The sequence below is a fragment of the Saimiri boliviensis genome, chromosome 2 (genome assembly GCF_048565385.1).
Source record: "Saimiri boliviensis isolate mSaiBol1 chromosome 2, mSaiBol1.pri, whole genome shotgun sequence".
Taxonomy (NCBI): domain Eukaryota; kingdom Metazoa; phylum Chordata; class Mammalia; order Primates; family Cebidae; genus Saimiri; species Saimiri boliviensis.
This window is the reverse complement of record NC_133450.1, coordinates 218,123,744-218,141,968: the sequence shown is the minus strand read 5'-3', so window position 1 is coordinate 218,141,968 and position 18,225 is coordinate 218,123,744. Positions and strand designations below refer to the sequence as shown.

Below are 18,225 nucleotides of genomic sequence, written 5' to 3'. Positions count from 1 at the left end.
CTTTCAAGGGTAACTTGCCCACTTCTGATTCCCTCTAATGCCCCAGGACAGATGCCTGGTGGGCTGCAGCTGAGGAGGTCGTTGGCCCCCTCTTCTACCTTAGGTGAGCCGTGGGATGTCTGAGGCTGATCGAATCCGGTAACAGGCATTCTTCTGTTCACCCAGTATTTAAGTGTGGGCAGTTCCTTCTTCCCAGACACCCATGGTGGAAATTTACCATGTAGCATAAATTACTCATGTTTATTGACAGATTGATTTCCAGCAAGATGTCAGTGAACTTTTTATACTTTAATATGCAGGTGTTGGTCTAGGTGAAATTATGAAAGTGTGGCTTCCGCTTATTAGCTATTCTGTTGTGAAAGAGTTTCCCCATCCTGCCAACATTGTCTTCTCTGTGGTTCTCATCTCCATTCCTGTTCAGCATCCTTCTGCACCTGTCTAGCTCAAAACTGCACTCACTCCTTTCTGGCTGACTATGGCAACTGGTTACCTCGCCTCCAGGCTCCAGGGAACCAGGGAGAACACCCTAAAACACAATTTGCCCATTTCTTTCACTTGCCCTGCTTAAAGCCCACTAGTGGCCCCCATCAGCTGGTGACTCCAGGCACTCTCACCCCTTTGTGCCTGCCCCTCTCTCTCACCCCGCCTGCCACTTGACCCTGATCTGCCCAGAGCTCCCATGGAGACCCTGTATGTTTGCCCATTCAGTATCCTTGCCCTTTGGCGTCTTCCTCTTTTCCACCCTTCTCCACCCTCACCTTTACCCAGCTGACTCCTGCCCTTCTCTAAAACTGCCCAGATGCCAGCTCCTCCCAAGAAACTGTCCCTGGTGGCTCTTCTCCACCCCGGCCAGGTGCCTCTGCCTTGGCATCTCCATGGCAGCTCCCTGTGCTTACCTTCTTCACGCTCATCATACTCGACTCTTGGTGTTCATTTCTGTGTCCTTTGCCCTAGGCAGAGCCCAGACCAGGGAAAACTGCCCAGCAAAACAGGGCTGCTAGTGAGGGGAACTCGGGGCAGAAACGCCTGCGGAGTGAGTCCCCCCATGTCCTGTGGCCCAGCGTGGCAGCTGATCTCAATCTGCACTTGCCCCCCCCCAGGGTTCTGCTCATCACTCCTCGCCGAGAGCAGGAGGGGGCTGTCAGCTGGGGCTGTCCACCGTGCCTCGGCCCACTGATTAACTTCCACAACTCTGTAATAGTTCAAGTGCAAGCACAAGTGCTCCACAGAACGTTTTCTGCCCTCTGTTCCCCTCTCCCCATGATGTGAGTGCTTTCTCTGGAAAGGACAAATAAACCCGAGGCTTGAAGGAGAGTGGAGGAATGTCGGGATGCTTCCTCTCTCTCCCCTGCTTCACTCTTCCTCAGATGGGTGCTGGGTGAGCCCTGGAGACAGGCAGGGGACACACAGCCTCCATGTGCAACAAAGTAAAGTCAAAATTCTGACGACGGGGGATTTGGAGTCACTTGGCTCAAATATGCAGCTTTTCAGGAGACTTGGCTTGGGATGGTATTTTTGTTTGTTTTCATATGACTGTGCAGATGAACCACAGGCCTGCCCTCTGTCAGCCCACAATTGACAAGCTTCCTAGATGCCATAGTCCCAAGGGGACAGCATCAAAGCTTCCTTTCTGAGGCTCCTAGGCTATGCAAACTGCATATTGCATGTGCTGTGTACAGGTTGGGCTCTGCCTAAATCACAGGAAATCTGTTTAACAGTGTCTCAGTTGTTCAGGCAAAACATGCTGTAGCGCTTTGAGGTTTGGTTCAGTTTTGTCAGTGACAAGCAGGAGCAGGTGGTGTGGACAGTCCATGAGCTGTCTTATCAAAGCGGTCAGTGAACCCCGAAGCTTTGGGTCTGCAGGTCTCCCTAAGACCTTCTGGTTCTTTCTAGCCCCAGGCCTTGGTATCTGTGTCTGTCGTGGCCAGGTGTCAGCAGGAAGGCCTCCTGGAGGGGGTGTCTCTTTGTCCTTCACAGCCCTGTGTCCTTTGTAGATGGCTCTGCTTGGCCACAGCATGGCCAGGCAAGGTGTCTGCATTGTTCTTCCACAAGGTATGTCACCGACAAGACTCTGATGTCCTGGGTAGATCCTGTGAATGTGAACATACACAGACGCACACACAGACACACCCATGTAAGGTCCACTTCCTTATTAGAAACACGTAATTTATATGTTAACAGAGTGATTAGCTTCCAGTCAGGAATTCTAACATTTTAATACCATGATTTAGAATCAGGCTAAATTTGTCAAGTGTCTGAAAGTGAGGTTTTTCAGAAATTATTAGTTAATTTTTTCAATTTAGGATTTATAGTCACAATTAGTACATCATAACGAGGCTTCCAGGATAAAATACCAGTGGCTCAACTTTTCTGGCCACAAATGTACAACATATATCAGTTTATTTTTGGAGATCTGAAAAATTAGCTACTGTAAATAAAGTCCCCAAGAAGATTTCTCCGGGAAAGAGGTGAACTTACAGTAATATGGGTGATATATTATTAATTAATAACTGTGACCAGGCGCTGCTTCAATTAAAAGGACAGCAGATGAGAGGACTAATAGAAGGGATATGCTGAATTTTAATCTCACAGGCACGAAGGTCTGTTGAAATACTAGGGAAGGTCGTTTCTGGGCATCTTGCAGGAGGCCTCTGTATTAGAGATGTCACCTGCCGCTCTGTGGTCTAGGAAGGTTTGCTGAGTACTGGCTACCTATATCTCTTGAGCACTGTTCCTTTGCTTGCCAGTAATGGAAACTAACTTCAGTAGCTTAAAGAGAAAGAAGACTTTCTTGGAAGGCAACGGGAGTCTCCTGGAACCCAAGGATAACATGTACCAATAGGCTGGGGAAGTCCCATGGGCCTGAGACTGGGAGTCCCAAAGCCCCTCATCTTATTCTCAGCTCTTGTGCCAGTTTAGACAGCCTGGCATCTGTGTCTCCATTTAGAAGAGGGAATCTGATTGACCGTCTGGACACCAAAGGACAGGCCCAGATAATATAGCCATGGCAGCAGGCATGATAAGTCAAGCAGGTTTCTTTGGAGGGTCATGGTACCATGTGGTAGGCCCACACAACCAGCGCGCCTAGGAGTGTAGCTATGACGACTCACCCAAGAAGGCGCTAGCTGAGCTGAGCCACCAAGGATCAGCAGGTCTTTTCCATCCAGGTTAGTGAGAGAGACATCCCAGGCTTGGGGAAGAACCTGGGCAGAGGCTGGTGTGGGCAGGTGGGAGTGTGCGGTGCTGGGGCAGCCTGTGGCCTGTCGGGACAGCAGAGTGAGATGAGGCTAGACCAGGAAGCAATCCCAGAAATGACAGTGTCATCCTGAAGGTGGCAGGAAGGGGCATGGAGAATGGGGACCAAGGTCAGATTTGTATTCAGAAGTTCTGGTCGCTTTGTGACGTGCCAGCTTTCCATGGTCCCCCACCCTGCCCCCATCCTTCCAGGGTGGAGATGACCTGAGGCCTTTGGGAGAAGCTTCCAAGCAAGGTCAAAGACCAGGATTCCCCCTCTCCAGGCAGGAGTCCCCTCCCAGCAGGAGGCCGGGGGCGGGGGTGCAGCCTCATAATAGCGTGGCCCTTGACCCTTCTCCTTCCTGTTGCTCGTTTATCTGACTTTAAGCACAGTTAGTTTTAGAGTAATAATGTGGAGTTAATTAGCCTTCTCCCTTAAAAATGCCACCTTTTCCATGTAATTATCATATAGCAGTAGTTCTGTAAAGCCTTCCTAACGTGGCATTCCCTTGAATGCATTCCAGAGCGGTATGGGACCTAACTGGCTATTAGGTCTTTTTACAGTTTTTTTCATTGTCCATTTTATGCCCACCTGTAATGAGAAAATGAACTACTCCTGGGAAGACGAGGTGCTGCTCAGCCTCCACTTGCTCTAGCTTGAATTGGAATGATGGGGAGAACATATGGAGGCCCCCACCACAAGTAACTCACCAGAACCCCTCAACACAGCTTTTCTCTCTCTGCAGGTCACGCAATATTTAAACTCACGTATCTAAGCAATCACGACTATAAACACCTCTACTTTGAATCGGACGCTGCTACCGTCAATGAAATTGTGCTCAAGGTGAGTGAGTGTTCCTTCTCAACCCACAGACAGGGTAGTGGGTCCAGCTTCTTTTTGGACTGTTTCCGGTCTGGCTGCAGCCCCTCCTACTCCACAGCTCTGGACAAGGCTCCCAGGCCCAGTTTTGCAGAGGAGGAGCTGCATGGCTTACCAGCCACCCAGGGGTGAGTGGCCATGCCAGGGGCCACAGCAGCCCCAGGTCGGCTGCTCTGCACCTGCTTCAGCCAAAGCAGGACCGCCTTCGGTTTCCTCCCAGCCCTGGTAACCCTGGCTCTTCCTGTATCTGCTTATTCCTTTTATGTACTGTTTATTTTCCTGCAACTGTTGTCAAGAGCTCCTTGAAGCCCCTGGAGCAGACTCTGAGGAAATTATTATTGTTTTGAAGACACCTCAATTATGCTCAAGGTGATTTTCGCAACCTGTTCTAAACACACCCAACTTTCTGCTAGATGTGTTGCCATACCTAAACAGTACCACTGAGCACCTTCCGTGTGCCCGGCCAGGGCCTGGGATGCCACAGTGACAGACTCTGTGCCTGCCCGTGGAGAGCTCTTCCTCTGTCGGAGGAGATAGGCATAAAACAGAAAATGACAAAGACATTGTTAGTCTCAAAGGTGCGAGTGTGTCACAGTAGACTGACTTGGGGTGGAGGTGTGGAGGTAGGGAGAGCTGAGCCCTGAAGGGTGAATGAAGAGGCACAAATGTTGACCAGGTGAGGAGAGAGGAAGCACCACAGACAGGCAGCCTTGGAGGTGCTGAGGCGAGGCGGGCACGAGGGCCTGGGGGGGTCAGTGGAGCTTCCAGAGTGGAGTATAGCTGAGAGAAGCTCTGCTGGGCATGGGAGTCTCCGGGGCTCTTTCGGATTTGGGAGGTCTTGGATAGGACCTGGGATCATACGTTTCCAGGAAGCGCCAGGTGCTACCTTGGCTGCTGGTTTGGGCTCCACACTCTGAGTAGCCCTGGACTAGGTGTCTCAGCCTCTCCCAAGCTGAGAATCCTTTCTTCAAGCCAAATCGTATGTCGATTGATCAGATAGGAAAAATAGCTGCTGTGGCAGAGCAAGGGTGAGGACCAGAGAGGGCTCCTCCACCCCTAATTGTGTGACCCTGGCTAGTCACATCACCTTTCTGGGCCTCAGTATCCCCACCTATAAAGTGGGGATCATGGTACCCATGCTACCCCACCCCAACAGGGCTGCCAGAGTACAAGTCAGAGGAGACACGAGACACCTATGTAAGTTATTCATTCTCTTAAGAGTCAAAGTCATCAAGTAATAGCAAAAGTAGCAAAGACAGGCTGAGGGATTGCACAGTGCAGGACCTGGGCCAGAGGCTCCGCGTGTCCCATCACAGTGCATCTTCACAACTCTGTGAGGTCACGAGCTAAAAGAGTTCCCATTTCCCAGAGGAAAAGTGAGGCTCCGGAAGAAAGTAGCAGAGGCAGGATCATGACTCTGATGAGTTGTCAGAACCAGAACTTGACCCCAGATTTTACAGATTTCAGACTTGTGTTTTAATTCCCCAGTTGTGTATGACCTAAAAGTTGAGTGAGAGATTTCAGGGAAATAGAATTGCGGTACATGAATATATTGAGACACGTTCCCCATGGCTGCAAAAGATATTCAAAAGCAGTAGATGGTGATTTAAAAGAGCAGCTGGAAGGACAGTTGGAGAAGAGACAGAGTAGCATGATTAGCTGGCTAAGAGGTAGAGGGTTCATAGACCACCCTGAGCAGAGCCATCCTTGGGCCAAGGAGTGGGGACACGGGGCCCGCCTGGGAGTGCTTGCAGCCAGTGAGCTTCGAGTTACCCACTGGAGCATCACAGACAGCACAGGCAGCTTGTGCAGTGTTCAGGGACCGGGCAGAGAAATATTCCATTACTCCGTCAGGGGCTGGACCTTTTTTTTATAGCCAGCATTAAAATATTCAAGACTTGAGAATTCTAGTAAAATTATAATCCTGTGGTTGACAACAAAATAATTTTCACAACAGCAGATTGATGACAGAAACACAGGTTTATGACTTCAGTATGAGACTGTGGAAGATCAAATGCAGAGAAATCATTTTACAGGTCCAAATGTTCCCTCGAAGCAGATGCTTCTCTGCAAAATCCCTGAGGTCTGTCACTTTCCCTAAAGTGTCTGTTTCCATATCAAAATATTTGTAGAAATATTGCATCATGCACAAGACTCTGGAAGAGTTGTAGCATACCCAAGCCCAATTTACTTAGAGAGCTAATGATCATGATCCTGATGGAAGATTAGATAGTATCTCTCCCACTTCTGATTTTTTTTTTTTTTTTTTTTTAAAGACAGAGTCTTACTCTGTTGCCTAGACTGGAGTGCAGTCACATAATCTCTGTACACTGCAACCTCCACTTCCCAGGTTCAAGTGATTCTCCTGCCTCAGCCTCCCAAGTAGCTGGAATTACAGGTGCTCGCCAACACACTTGGCTAATTTTTTTCTATTTTTGGTAAGACAAGGTTTCACCATGTTGGCAATGCTGGTCTGGAAGTCCTGGCCAGAAGTGATCTGCCCACCTCGGAACTCCCAAAGTGCTGGGATTACAGATGTGGGCCACTACGCCCAGCCCCATCTCTGGTTTTTATAGCAATTAGAATACTTCGTTTTATCCATCATTCCTGCAGTGTCATGAACATGTCTTTGTGCGCTTTGCACCAGTACCAAACAACAGAGGCCCAGCCCTGTGTCCGGGAACTTGGCAGAAATGTTGTTGCCATCTGAAGCTCTTCAGAGGTCAGTTTAGACTCCAGTAATGCATGCCATTGTTCTAGAATTCAGGCACTTTACATAAAATGAGAGCTCATATGGAAATTGAAGGGAGGAAATAAGAGCCACAAGCCAATGTCAAAGAAAAATCATGAGCAAGCAAACCTCCATCGAGCTCTTTGCACTTGTGGAAATATTAACATCTCCCGTTTACTGGGAGTACCTCTTCTGTCCGTTGTCTCATTTAATCCTCCCAGCCGCCCTCCAGAATATAGACACTGTCCCCATTTATTTCATAGACAAGGAGATGAAGGCCCAAGGTCCCAGAGCACACAAGCCTGGAGCCTCTGCTTGAACCTGGCCCCAAGAAGCTCCAGAGCCGCCCTCTTCCCACCAAGATGTCACTGAGCTAAGCCATGGGTGGTCCCTAATTCCACAGGCTTTGAGATGAATCTTAGAGGAATTGCCGGGCTCTTCAAATCAGGTTCTTCTCGTGATCAAGTGATGGAGGCTGTGGCTTTATTGACCATGAAAACTCCCTATACTTTTATGCCTTAAGCTGTAAAATGCACTGAAAGTGAAACACTCTATAGTGCATAAAATTGTGCACGTTTTAAGCCACAGCGTATTAACCAGCTAATGGCAGACCAAAGGGCGTTTTTATCTTTTGATTATTACATTAATCTTCCATTAAAATTATCTATGTGATTATCACAAAGCACTGAAGATAATAAATTTGGGAAATAGTTGGCTTGTTAAGGATCATTTTAAAATGCTTTTGTCAAGTTATATGTGCCAAAAATACACTGAAAACACGAGGTTGGCTGAGTGTGCAAACAATATAATCCAAAGATTGCTTTTATTAAGAATGATAAAACCTCTTATTTCCATACATTGTATTGTCCCAAATCGTCAACCTGGCCCTGCGGTCCTCATGATTTATTGCTCTCAGCTGGTAGCTTGGCGAGGCAGCGGGCAGAGCGTGTCAGGCCTTCTGTACTCACACACAAGCCTTCAACGCCCGCTGCTCCGACCAGCAGAGCAGAAAGTTGGGAGGGACAGTGTCTTAGCCTCGGCCATCTGAGGCGGTACCATCTCGCACCGCCTCCCCCGGGAGTGCTCTAGTTCCTTCTCGGAGTCAGCAGAAGCTCCTCTCCCTCTGGCACAGGACACATGGCCCTCAGTAGAATCAGCAGAGGCGGTGGCTGGTCTCTCTCGTCAGAAATATTCAGCCTTCTAGTCATAACTTCTAGATACTTGCAGGTGAAGAGAAATAGCGTCTGTTCACCAAAGCCCCAGCCAGAGGGCGGCGGGGACAGCCAGAGGAGGCGAGGGGCTGCGGAGCAGGAGGGGGCGCTTGTCAAGTGCCTGACACCTTCTAGCTTTGTGACCTTGACTGAATGACATCATTGTCATTGGCCTTGACTTCCTCACCTGTGCATGGAATGACAGTGGCATCTGTCTCAAGGTTATTGTGAAGATTCCACGAGTACTGAAAGGCACTCCAAGGCAGTGCCAGTTGCCACCACTGATTTGACACTGCTGCCGCCGCCCCCGCCCCCGGCCCCGCCCAGGCACAGACACCCCTTGCGGTGCGCCCCTGCTGTGCCTTGATTCACGCTGCTGCTCCCCTCCCTGTTGTGCACTCAGAAACTCCTTATCCCTCAAAACTCAATTTGCTCATTCCCTCCGGAAGCCTTCCCTGCTCACACCTCCCTGATACTCAGCCCCGTTTCTTGGTGCTCGTCGTGCGGCTGGATGCCCACTCACCAGGCAGCAAGCTCCTCAGGGCCCGGACCAAGGCTCGGGGCTGCAGTGCTAGTGAAGTGCCGAGCTGTGCAGCTGCCTTCAGAGTGGGAGGTGTGCTTGTCGCTCTGGGCAGACCCCGGGGCTTCGCAGAAGCAGCAACACGCAAAAGGCCTGAGAGGAGCCCAGGAGGCAGCCCCGCTCTTCACATGCGGCTCTCAGCCCCTCTCGCAGCTCTGACTGTGACTTCTGGGTCACAGCCACTTCGGCCTCCCTCTCTGAGCCTCTTTCCTTTTTGTCAAGTGAGCCCTGCCTGGCGGGGTGCTCATGAGGCTGAGAGGAAGCACTGGAGTGGGAGAGTGGAAGCTCCAAGCCTGGCTGGTGGAGGCTGGGTGGAGAGCCTGTCGGGGTTTGCTTTTTATCCCTGTGCTGTTCCGGACCTTCATACAGTGAACTGCAGGCTAGGAGAGGTTATGCACATGTCCAGGTCACACAGCAGGTGAGAGGCAGAGCCAGGCGGCCGGGGCACAGCCCTCCGGGAGCGGCTCACGCCAGGAGGGAGCAGGAGCTTCGGAACCTGAAGAGTTTGCTGCTCACTCGCTGGGAAGCCTGGACGGGCCACTTGGCTTCTCCAAGCCTCTGCTTTCCCATTGTAGAGCGGTGGTTCTGAGCCCAGCCGCCTGCCAGGTTGCTGTGATGACTGGACTCCTTCCCCATGACAGCACCTGGCCCTGAGGCACCCAGCCCAGGTCAGGGTGTTCCCAGCCATGCCTGCCTATTCCCTGGGTGAGTAGGGAGCAGCTGGCGAGGTGACCAGGCTGTGTGCTCTTGCTTCTAGGTTAACTACATCCTGGAATCGCGAGCAAGCACTGCCCGGGCAGACTACTTTGCTCAAAAACAAAGAAAACTGAACAGACGTACGAGCTTCAGCTTCCAGAAGGAGAAGAAATCTGGGCAGCAGTGACACTGGCCTCCAGCCTCAATCTGTTCTGTAGCTCAGAGCCTGCCTGCCAGGGCCAAGTACCCTAGAGTCCACCCGGTGTCCTGAAGTCCTCGGGGGGAGGCCAGCCCCTGGCTCACTGGCACTGGGCAGGTGAGCCCTTGGGAAAGGTGTCGGGGCCCCCTAGGAGGAAGCACTGGGGACATTGCCATGGACCGAAGCCTGCTTGGCAGTGGCTTTGATTAGTGATGCCTGGGGGCCAGACCACCCCCTGGAAGAGCCACGTGCCGCGCAGCCATCTTCACTGCCTGCCACCCTGCCCGAGGATGTACAGAGCCATGCCCAGGCATTTCCTTGCAACTTGATCAAATTTCTTAAAGCAAACAAAGAACAAAAATGTACATTTCTGTTTTTCATTTTAATAAACAGGTGTACTCTTTATCACAGTTGATATGATGGACCATTCTTTGGGGCAGAGGATTGATTATGTTATTCTCTTTAAAATCTGTTCCCATATTGAACAGGCAGATTGGAAAAGCTATGGTTCGATTTCTCAGAAGAAATGTTTAGGTCTTAGTCAATAGTTTTAACTATGCCATTTGTTTAAATGAGTGGATTTGCTTTGAGGGTAGCATCTTACTAAAAGTTAGGAGCAGAGACCTAGCGGTGTGTCCCAGGCTGTGTCACTGTCCCCTTCAGCATGCCCCAGCTTCAGACCTGAGCCAAGGAGCCGCGTGGACAGCGCGAGGTGCCGGGAGGAGGGGGCGACGTCTCGTCCTCAGGCACGCTGCACTCCCGGCCAGAGGTGGTCTTTCTGTTTCTTACGTAGCAAGTATAGGTTTCAGCCTGCAGTTCCACCTGCATGTGGACTTTCCCAGAATTGGAATCTTCTCTGCTTCGCTGCCTTGGAAGGGGCCGCGTTCCCCTTTCCTCTTCTCCTTCCAGTGCCTGCCTCCTTGTTTGAGCAGGCGGAAAGCTGCTGTTTCTCAGTTTCAGGGAGAGGGGTGAGCGGAGGGAGACCTGTGTCCATGCCGTCCAGCTCCCTGGGTGGGAACAGGCAAAGGATCAGATGCCCCTGACACCGCCTCTGGCCACACAGATGCCTCTGCAGTCCTCGACAGCCTCTTCAGTGTCCCTCCCGCGGTGACATCCGTACTGTCCCCGGCCAGGGCTGAGGACCTGCATTAGAAACATTTTTTAAATTGTCGTACAGGAAGAGATGTGTCTAACACAGCATCTCAAAGCTGAGTGTATTTCTTTGCACAGGGCTCATTTTAATGAATTCCTCTTTCATTCTGATCTTTGTTCAGCCAACAGGACCATCCTTTTCTAATGTCTTCCATTCCCACCACCCCCTCCAGAAACAAAAGAAATATTTGTAGCTTGCTATCTGTATTTGAATTTTTAGCAATTTTATATTTAGATATCTTGGAAAAAAATGTAAATGACTAATTTGGTCATTAAATCTTGTGACATATTCAATATTAAAATGATATTCAAATAAAAGTCATATAAATACCCAGTTTTGGTATTGATACGTTATTTTCTTTAAAATCTGTTCTCATATTGAACAGGCAGATTGGAAAAGCTATGGTGTGATTTCTCAGAAGAAGTGTTGAGGTCTTAGTAGCTTTAACTATGCCGTTTGTTTAAATGAGTGCAGTTGCTGCGAGAGTAGTGTCTTACTAAAAGTTAGGAGCAGAGACCTAGTGGTGTGTGTGTATTGCGTTGAGTTTCTGAAGTCTGGAGTATGTCATGCTGAAAAACAGGACTCTGTCATCAGCCTCCTGGCTGGTGGCATTTGCTTGCAGTTGACGAGGAAGCAACATCTCTGAAATGCACCAGGGCCTCTTTGGTGCTAAGCACAGCAGGCTGGCCCTCCTCCCTCAGGGTGACCCCAAAACCATCACCTCTTTCAGCTACAAATTCAGCTCCCTTCTCTGACTGTGAAATGCAGCACTTTCAGTTTACGTAAAACACGTAGGTCCGGGTTAAGGAACAATGGCATGGGAACACTGCAGTCACCGCTCAGGGCCAGCTCGGATTAAAACTCAGCATTCAGTGCCGGGCGCGGTGGCTCAAGCCTGTAATCCCAGCACTTTGGGAGGCCGAGGCGGGTGGATCACGAGGTCAAGAGATCGAGACCATCCTGGTCAACATGGTGAAACCCCGTCTCTACTAAAAATACAAAAAAGTAGCTGGGCATGGTGGCGCATGCCTGTAATCCCAGCTACTCAGGAGGCTGAGGCAGGAGAATTGCCTGAACCCAGGAGGCGGAGGTTGCGGTGAGCCGAGATCGCGCCATTGCACTCCAGCCTGGGTAACAAGAGCGAAACTCCGTCTCAAAAAAAAAAAAAAAAAAAAACGCAGCATTCAATTCTTCCTCAGCCCCTCTCCCTAACCCCATCCCTAGGTCTCTAAAGACAGGACCGTGAGCTCCGGGACACACGCATCTCACACCCTCCCCGGGACGGGCTGGGCAAGGCCGGAGGAGCTCGGCAAGCCCAAGGGAATGAGGTGACTCATGGGCCCCACTTCTGCTTTCCTCTGGGTCTCCTGGTGTGGCCCCTGCCCAAGGCGATGTGAAAAGTCACAGCATTGATGATCATTCTCAACTGGGCCTCTGAACTCAGTGGAGGACTTGGCGAGGTGTGGACTGCCTGGCAGGCCTGGGCAGTGGGTCCCAGGAGCCCTGGCCTCTGCTGGCCCCTGGGAGCCACCCTTCTCTTGCAAGGGCCCACTGTGCACCGCCCTCTATAAACATGTAGTAACGAAACCCGCACAGCAGCCTCGGACAGGCCCGTCACCACCTCCATTTCAGGGTCAGGACATGGGAACTGGGAGGGCCACAGCACCGGCCCTGGACTCTCCATGAATGGCTGGCAGACACGGTAGTCCTGCAGCGGGCTCTGCCCTCCGCAGGTGGCAGCCGTGTGGCTCAAGCTGCCTCTTGGGCCCACAGTTTCCTGACCTGAAAATGAAGGGGCTGGATTAGAGGATCCCGCTAGTCCCTTCTAAGCTTGTCCTAGGTATCTCAGAATCGTGGGAGCCCAGCCTTATCCCAGTGGTTTCTGTTTGCCGAACTTTGCCAGAGCTTCTCTGCTTCTGAGGAAGGGTCCTAAGAGCCGAGAACACTGTGAGCTCGTGCAGCCCAGCCCCCTCCCCTGGAGCCGGAGGGACACTTCCAGCCCAGAGTCTTCAGCCTCTGCCTGCGCTATACCTCTTGCAGTGGAGCGCTCACTACCGCTCAGCCCAGCGCTGTCCATTGTTGGCCAGTGTGATCATCCTTAGTAGGCCCTGCCTGCTTTGGGCCATACTCGCCCCCACCTCTGAGGCCCAGGCCCAACAGATAGCACTGCCTCGCCGGCCTCTGCATGGGACACACCTGTCCCTGGCTCTGAGCCGGCAGCTGCCTCCAGACGCTTCCTATACGGGCCCCGAGGACCAGAGTGCTCCATGCCCCAGATGCCCCTCAGCTGTGTCAGGACCACAGGGACTTCTCTCTGCCTCCTCTGCATGGATTAAAAGACTGGGAGGTGGTCCCCACCCCCTGCATGTCCCTCAACACCTGCCAGCTGCTTCTTAGGGCTCCCACTTCCCCAGATCAGGGACTCCAGAACATCAGGGTGGAGGCGAGCGAAGACCAAACCCGGTCATCAAGACGGGCCAAGAGATGGGGCGAGGGGCCCTCTGGCCACACCACTGTGAACTGCAGGCAAGCGGCCTGGGAGGTGCCAGGGAGGCAGCAGAGGGCAGTGGGCAAAGGCCTGAGGTGCGAGGCACAGCGGCTGGTGGGGACTGGGGACGCTCACGTAGGACCCTTACCCACCTGCTGGAGAGGGCCCTTCCTAGCTTCTGCATGAACGCTCTGCACACCCTCTGACTTGAACAAACCCCTTCCCTTCCTGAAGCTCCAAGACTCCGGTGACAAGATGGGTCGTTATGCCGAACACGGCAGCTCACGCCTGTAGGCACTTTAGGAGGCCGAGGCGGGCGGATTGCCTGAGCTCAGGAGTTTGCGACCAGCCTGGGCAATGCAGGAAAGTCTCATCTCTACTAAAATACAAAATACAAAAATCAGCCGGGAGTAGTGGCGTGCGCCTGTAGTCCCAGCTACTCGGGAGTTTGAGGCAGGAGAATCGCTTGCAACCCAGGAAGTGGAGGTTGCAGTGAGCCAAGATCGCACCACTGCACTCCAGCCTGGGCAACAGAGTGACTCTGTCTGAAAAGAAAAAAGATGGGTCGTTAAGACAATGCCAGGAGGATGGGGCACCAGCGCTGTCTCCCAGTGTCCTTAGATAAGCTACTCTATTTCCCTCAGCCTCAGTTTCCTCTTCTGTTAAAGGAAGACAGTACCTGCTCCTTCGGAGGGGCATGGTGAGGGCAGGGTGAAGTTCCTGGCCAGGCCTGGCCACACCTGGGGCATCACAGAACATAAGCTCACTCCCTCTACACGAAGCCAGCCACGGGTCCCCACCACCTCTGGGGGCTTCCACAAAGGCTGGGACCGGGGCAGGAGGGCCAGAGGACGGGACAGCAATGGCAAAATGCTAAGGCTGGAAAGAGACACAGGCCACCTCTCGCTCCCATACAGACTCCCATCAGCCAGAACCCACCACACGGTGCCGCCTACTCCAAGAGGACAGGGCAGCACCACCACCAGGGCGTTGAAGAGCACAGATGTTGTGGAAACGGTTGTAATGTCTGCCACCAAGAGGTGACTCCATGCTCCACAATGTCACCGTTCACAGGCCCCCCCCCCCCCCGTGAGGTGGCACCTCATCTATGATTCAGGCTAATGTGATTCTCTGCCTTAACTGTCCTAAGCAAGAACAGCCATGAAGCCATCGGGTTGGTGTGCTGCATACGTGTTCTGGTGCACATTCAAATGAAACCCATCTGCCTGCCCTGAAAGTGCTGCTGCATGTGGCCTCAGTGACACACACCCCCATGACAAGCTGGAGCACATTAGGACTTCCTATTCTTTCATCAGCGCCCACCTCCCACCTCCCACCTGCTATTTAAGCACAGCATGTTAGTTATGAATCGATTAACTGTTTTCTCCATCACTCTCATGCCCACCTAATTCCCGTTTTACAGATGAGGAAACTGAGGCCCCGCCGTTAGAAAGAGGTGGAACTGGCCCAGGGTCCCCCTCTCTGGCCTCCCACCCCCACCCAGCCATCCCCCAGCCTCTCTGGGCCTCCGTCTTGGCCCACGGGGCCCAAACACCCTGGGTTCTGAAGGCCCCTAGGAAGCCCCTTTCAGAGGACCCTGCTATTCAGAATGCATCGGGGAGAAGGAAAGGGTTAAACCTGTCGCGTTGTGTTCCCACCAAACACCTCTGCCTAAATGCAAAATCCCAACAGGGCGGCGTTTCGGTGCTCTCGCTCTCCATAAAAGCCCTAAGAGTGATTTGTGAAGTCTCGAAGCCCGGTAATCTCGTCAGCATAATGGGATTATATTTCAAATCACCTCGGCCTGTTCATTACCCATTTAAACTCCTCTGACAGAGGAAAACTTGCGTGAACGTGTGCGGCAGCCCTGGCGGACTTCGCCACTCTCCTTCCTGATTAGACAAACAGATGCTGAGGTCTGGAATGAAAAAATAATGTGCCCATTTATTCATTTTTCTGACAAGTCACAGTAGATTTTCAACTGCCAATAAGTGACCTCCCGGAGGTGTGGCGGCCAGGGGGTGTCCACCAGGCAGTGAGTGGTCATTTCCGCCCCCGCCAGCCCCCCTGCCCTGGCTGGATCTCCCCTGGGGCTGGAGCCGGCTGCCTGAGCCCCTCTCGTACACTGGCATAGGTGCCTGCAGCCAGGCTGGGAAGGGCTGCCCACTAGGCCTCTTGGCGGCCATTACCCAGGAGGTCTGGGGGCTCCAGAGGCCACCAGGACACAGTGATGGCCTGAAATTACAATGCCTGGGGTAGGAATCCTGGTCCTGCCCCTGGCTAGCCTGCCTGGTGTTGGGGATACTGTCTTTAATCTCTCTGAGCCTCAGTTTCCCTGCACCCTCCTCCCAAGGCCCCACTGCCAGCTCTCCCCTCCCTACCCCTTCCAGTTAGCATTCCCTGTCTGTAAAGTAGAGACAGGAAGAGGCTCCTCTCACTGGGAATTCCTTGGGACACTCACTCAATCAGTACCCCCTGCTGTGACCACCAAGTCCCAGGGCCTCCCTGGCCCCGACCTTGGCATTTGAGGGCTTTGCAGATGGGCTTGTGACCCTCTGGGTCATGTGCTCGGAGCTGGCAGGTGGAGGAGCCCAGGGTCTCACCCCAGAGCCTCTCCTGTCTGCTCTGTGTCGCTTCCTACCTGTCCCTGTCTTGGGAGCCGGATCCCTCAGACTCCCAGGAGATAGGCAGTGGCTGTTCAAGCAGCACCAAGACTCATGCCTGAGCTGAGGGTCTGGAGAAGGAATGAAAATCCACCTTTGTCCTGTGTGACCCCAAACCCATGACTCAACCTCTCTGAGCCATTTTCCTATCTGTGCAACTGGGAGAGAATCCCACCTCCAGGGAGTTGGGTGGGAAGTAAATGAGATAAGGTGCAGGGTCCTGGCAAGCACTAGGGAAGCCCAGGCCCTCATCGCAAGCGCACTGGCCTTGGGGCAGCCCTGGCCCCCCAGGGAAGCTGTGGGGCCCAGTGAGGTCTGCGCCCTCCCCACAAGGCCCCCACTACCAGCTCTCCCCTCCCTACCCCTTCCAGCCTCCACACAGTAGCCCCAGGCTGGATGCACGTCTTTTGCCTTAACTCCATGAATGTAAGAAATACTGAGGCTAATTCTTTCTAAAATGATAAAATTTGTCTATATTATAGCGTTCCAGCCCCCAGCTTCCTGAAAGCTAAAAATATTTTAATGTCATGTTTCCATGTAAATTTTAGTTTGGAATTTAATACCCTTTTAACATACATTAAATTTTTAGTGTTCTTCAAGCCCTTGACTATTTTAAGGGCTTAGCTGGTGTGCACTGCAGAAAAGGGCTGGAGGAGGCTGGAAATTAGGAGGGAAAGTTCTAGAAGCAGGGTTACCCTAAACCTCCATGCCCGCCTCATCTTGAGAGTTACTCTTCTGGACAAACGCTGGAATACGGGGGAGATGATAAACATCTTGGCTTCCCTGCTGGGAAGTGTGGCTGTGATTGGTGGCGTCCATGGGGGACCGGGGGTCTGCAGCACAGCCCAGGCTGGGAGACGCCGGGATGGCCGAGGGGCCAGGGCCAGGGGCTCTGCAGTTGCACGGCCTGGGCTCAGATCCTGGCACTGCCACTTGCCGGCAGGTGACCTTGTCGTGCTTATCTGTGCCCGTTTCCTTGCCCACAATGGAGACAAGGTTAGAGTTCCCGCCCAGCTGTTTTGGGTGAATACACAGGAAAAGAGGTTATTGGGTCCACAGAGGAGGTGACTTCCGGGGTGAATTGGCTGGCCTTGCTGAGGGCCAGGTGGTAACATGTGAGTGCTAGGGCTGGCAGAGAGGCAGGGAGGGGTCCTGGCAGAACCGAGAACAGAGGGTACCCCAGGCCACACGAGCATGGGCAGGCCCAGGTCCTGCCCCACACCAACCCGCCTGCACAGCAGCTGACTCAGGGACCAGGGACCCCCAGCCTCTGCCTCGCCCGAGAGCCCCGACCCCACTCTGGCAAGGCAGGTTCCCTGAGAGGAGGAGGTAAAGTTCCCCACCGGCCACCAGGACGGCGCCTGCCCATAAACGCTGCATCGCAGGAGCTAAGCCAGGGCTGTTGCTTGTCTAAGTGGGTTTGAGGACAAGCTTGTCATGCCATTTACAAAGCTGACATACTCATGATGGCTAGAATGTCACCCCGTCTGTGCATCTGGCGCAGAGCAGCCTCCGCCAGGTGCTGAACCACATTTTGTTTTTATTGTTATTATTTTGAGACAGAGTCTTGCTCTGTCATCAGACTGGAGTGCAGTGGCGGCCTGGTTGCAACCTCTGCTCGCTGCAACCTCCACCTTCCAGGTTCAAGCGATTTTCCTGCCTCAGCCTCCCAAGTAGCTGGGACCACAGGCATGTGCCACCACGCCCTAATTTTTGTATTTTTAGTAGAAATGGGGTGTCACCATGTTGGCCAGGATGGTCTCAATCTCTTGACCTCGTGATCTGCCCACCTTGGCCTCCCAAAGTGATGGGATTACAGGCGTGAGCCACTGTGCCGGGCCTCTTTTTACTTTTTGCAGGGAGGAGACAGGGTCTCACTCTGTCACCCAGGCTGGAGTGCGGTGACACAATCACAGCTCACTACAGCCTCGACCTCCCAGGCTCAAGCGATCTTTCCACCTCAACCCTTCAAGTAGCTGGGACCACCAGTGCATGCCAGCACATCGGCTAATGTTGTTGTTTTATTTTTGTAGAGACGAGGGTCTTGCCATGTTGCCCAGGCTGGTCTCAAACTCCTGTGCTCAAGTGAGCCTCCTGTCTCAGCCTCCAAAGTGTTAGCGCACCACCATTTTTGTTTTGTTTCAACTGCTCTGCACCCACCCCAGTTCCTAGGAGATAATCGCCTGGCAATGCAGGGACCCCCACGGGGTGTGTGCAGGGCCCCAGGCTTGACCCAGGTGGTGCAGCCTGCTGTTCCTGCTGTCAGTCCAGACCCTCCTGGGACTAGGCCAAGGACAGCCAGGGGAAGGCCCTGAAGTGGCGGGGAGGGGTCACAGCTGCCTTTAGGGGGAAGTGAGGCTGGGAAATTCATGGCCCTCCGGGCTCAGGAG

General features: G+C 52.7%; 1 protein-coding gene across 6 annotated transcripts in view; it reads left to right on the top strand.

Moving 5' to 3' along the window:
* The window catches only part of MAPKAP1 (MAPK associated protein 1), a 260,780-nt gene extending 250,844 nt beyond the window's left edge, over nt 1-9,936 (top strand). For all 6 annotated transcript variants that reach the window (XM_074395351.1, XM_074395347.1, XM_074395345.1 and 3 more), the window contains 2 exons: nt 3,981-4,078; nt 9,394-9,936. In XM_074395351.1, the coding sequence (XP_074251452.1) occupies nt 3,981-4,078; nt 9,394-9,519 (224 nt within the window). In that variant the 3' untranslated portion in view covers nt 9,520-9,936. The remainder of the gene's footprint in view (nt 1-3,980; nt 4,079-9,393) is intronic.
* Nucleotides 9,937-18,225: the final 8,289 nt, after the last annotated feature.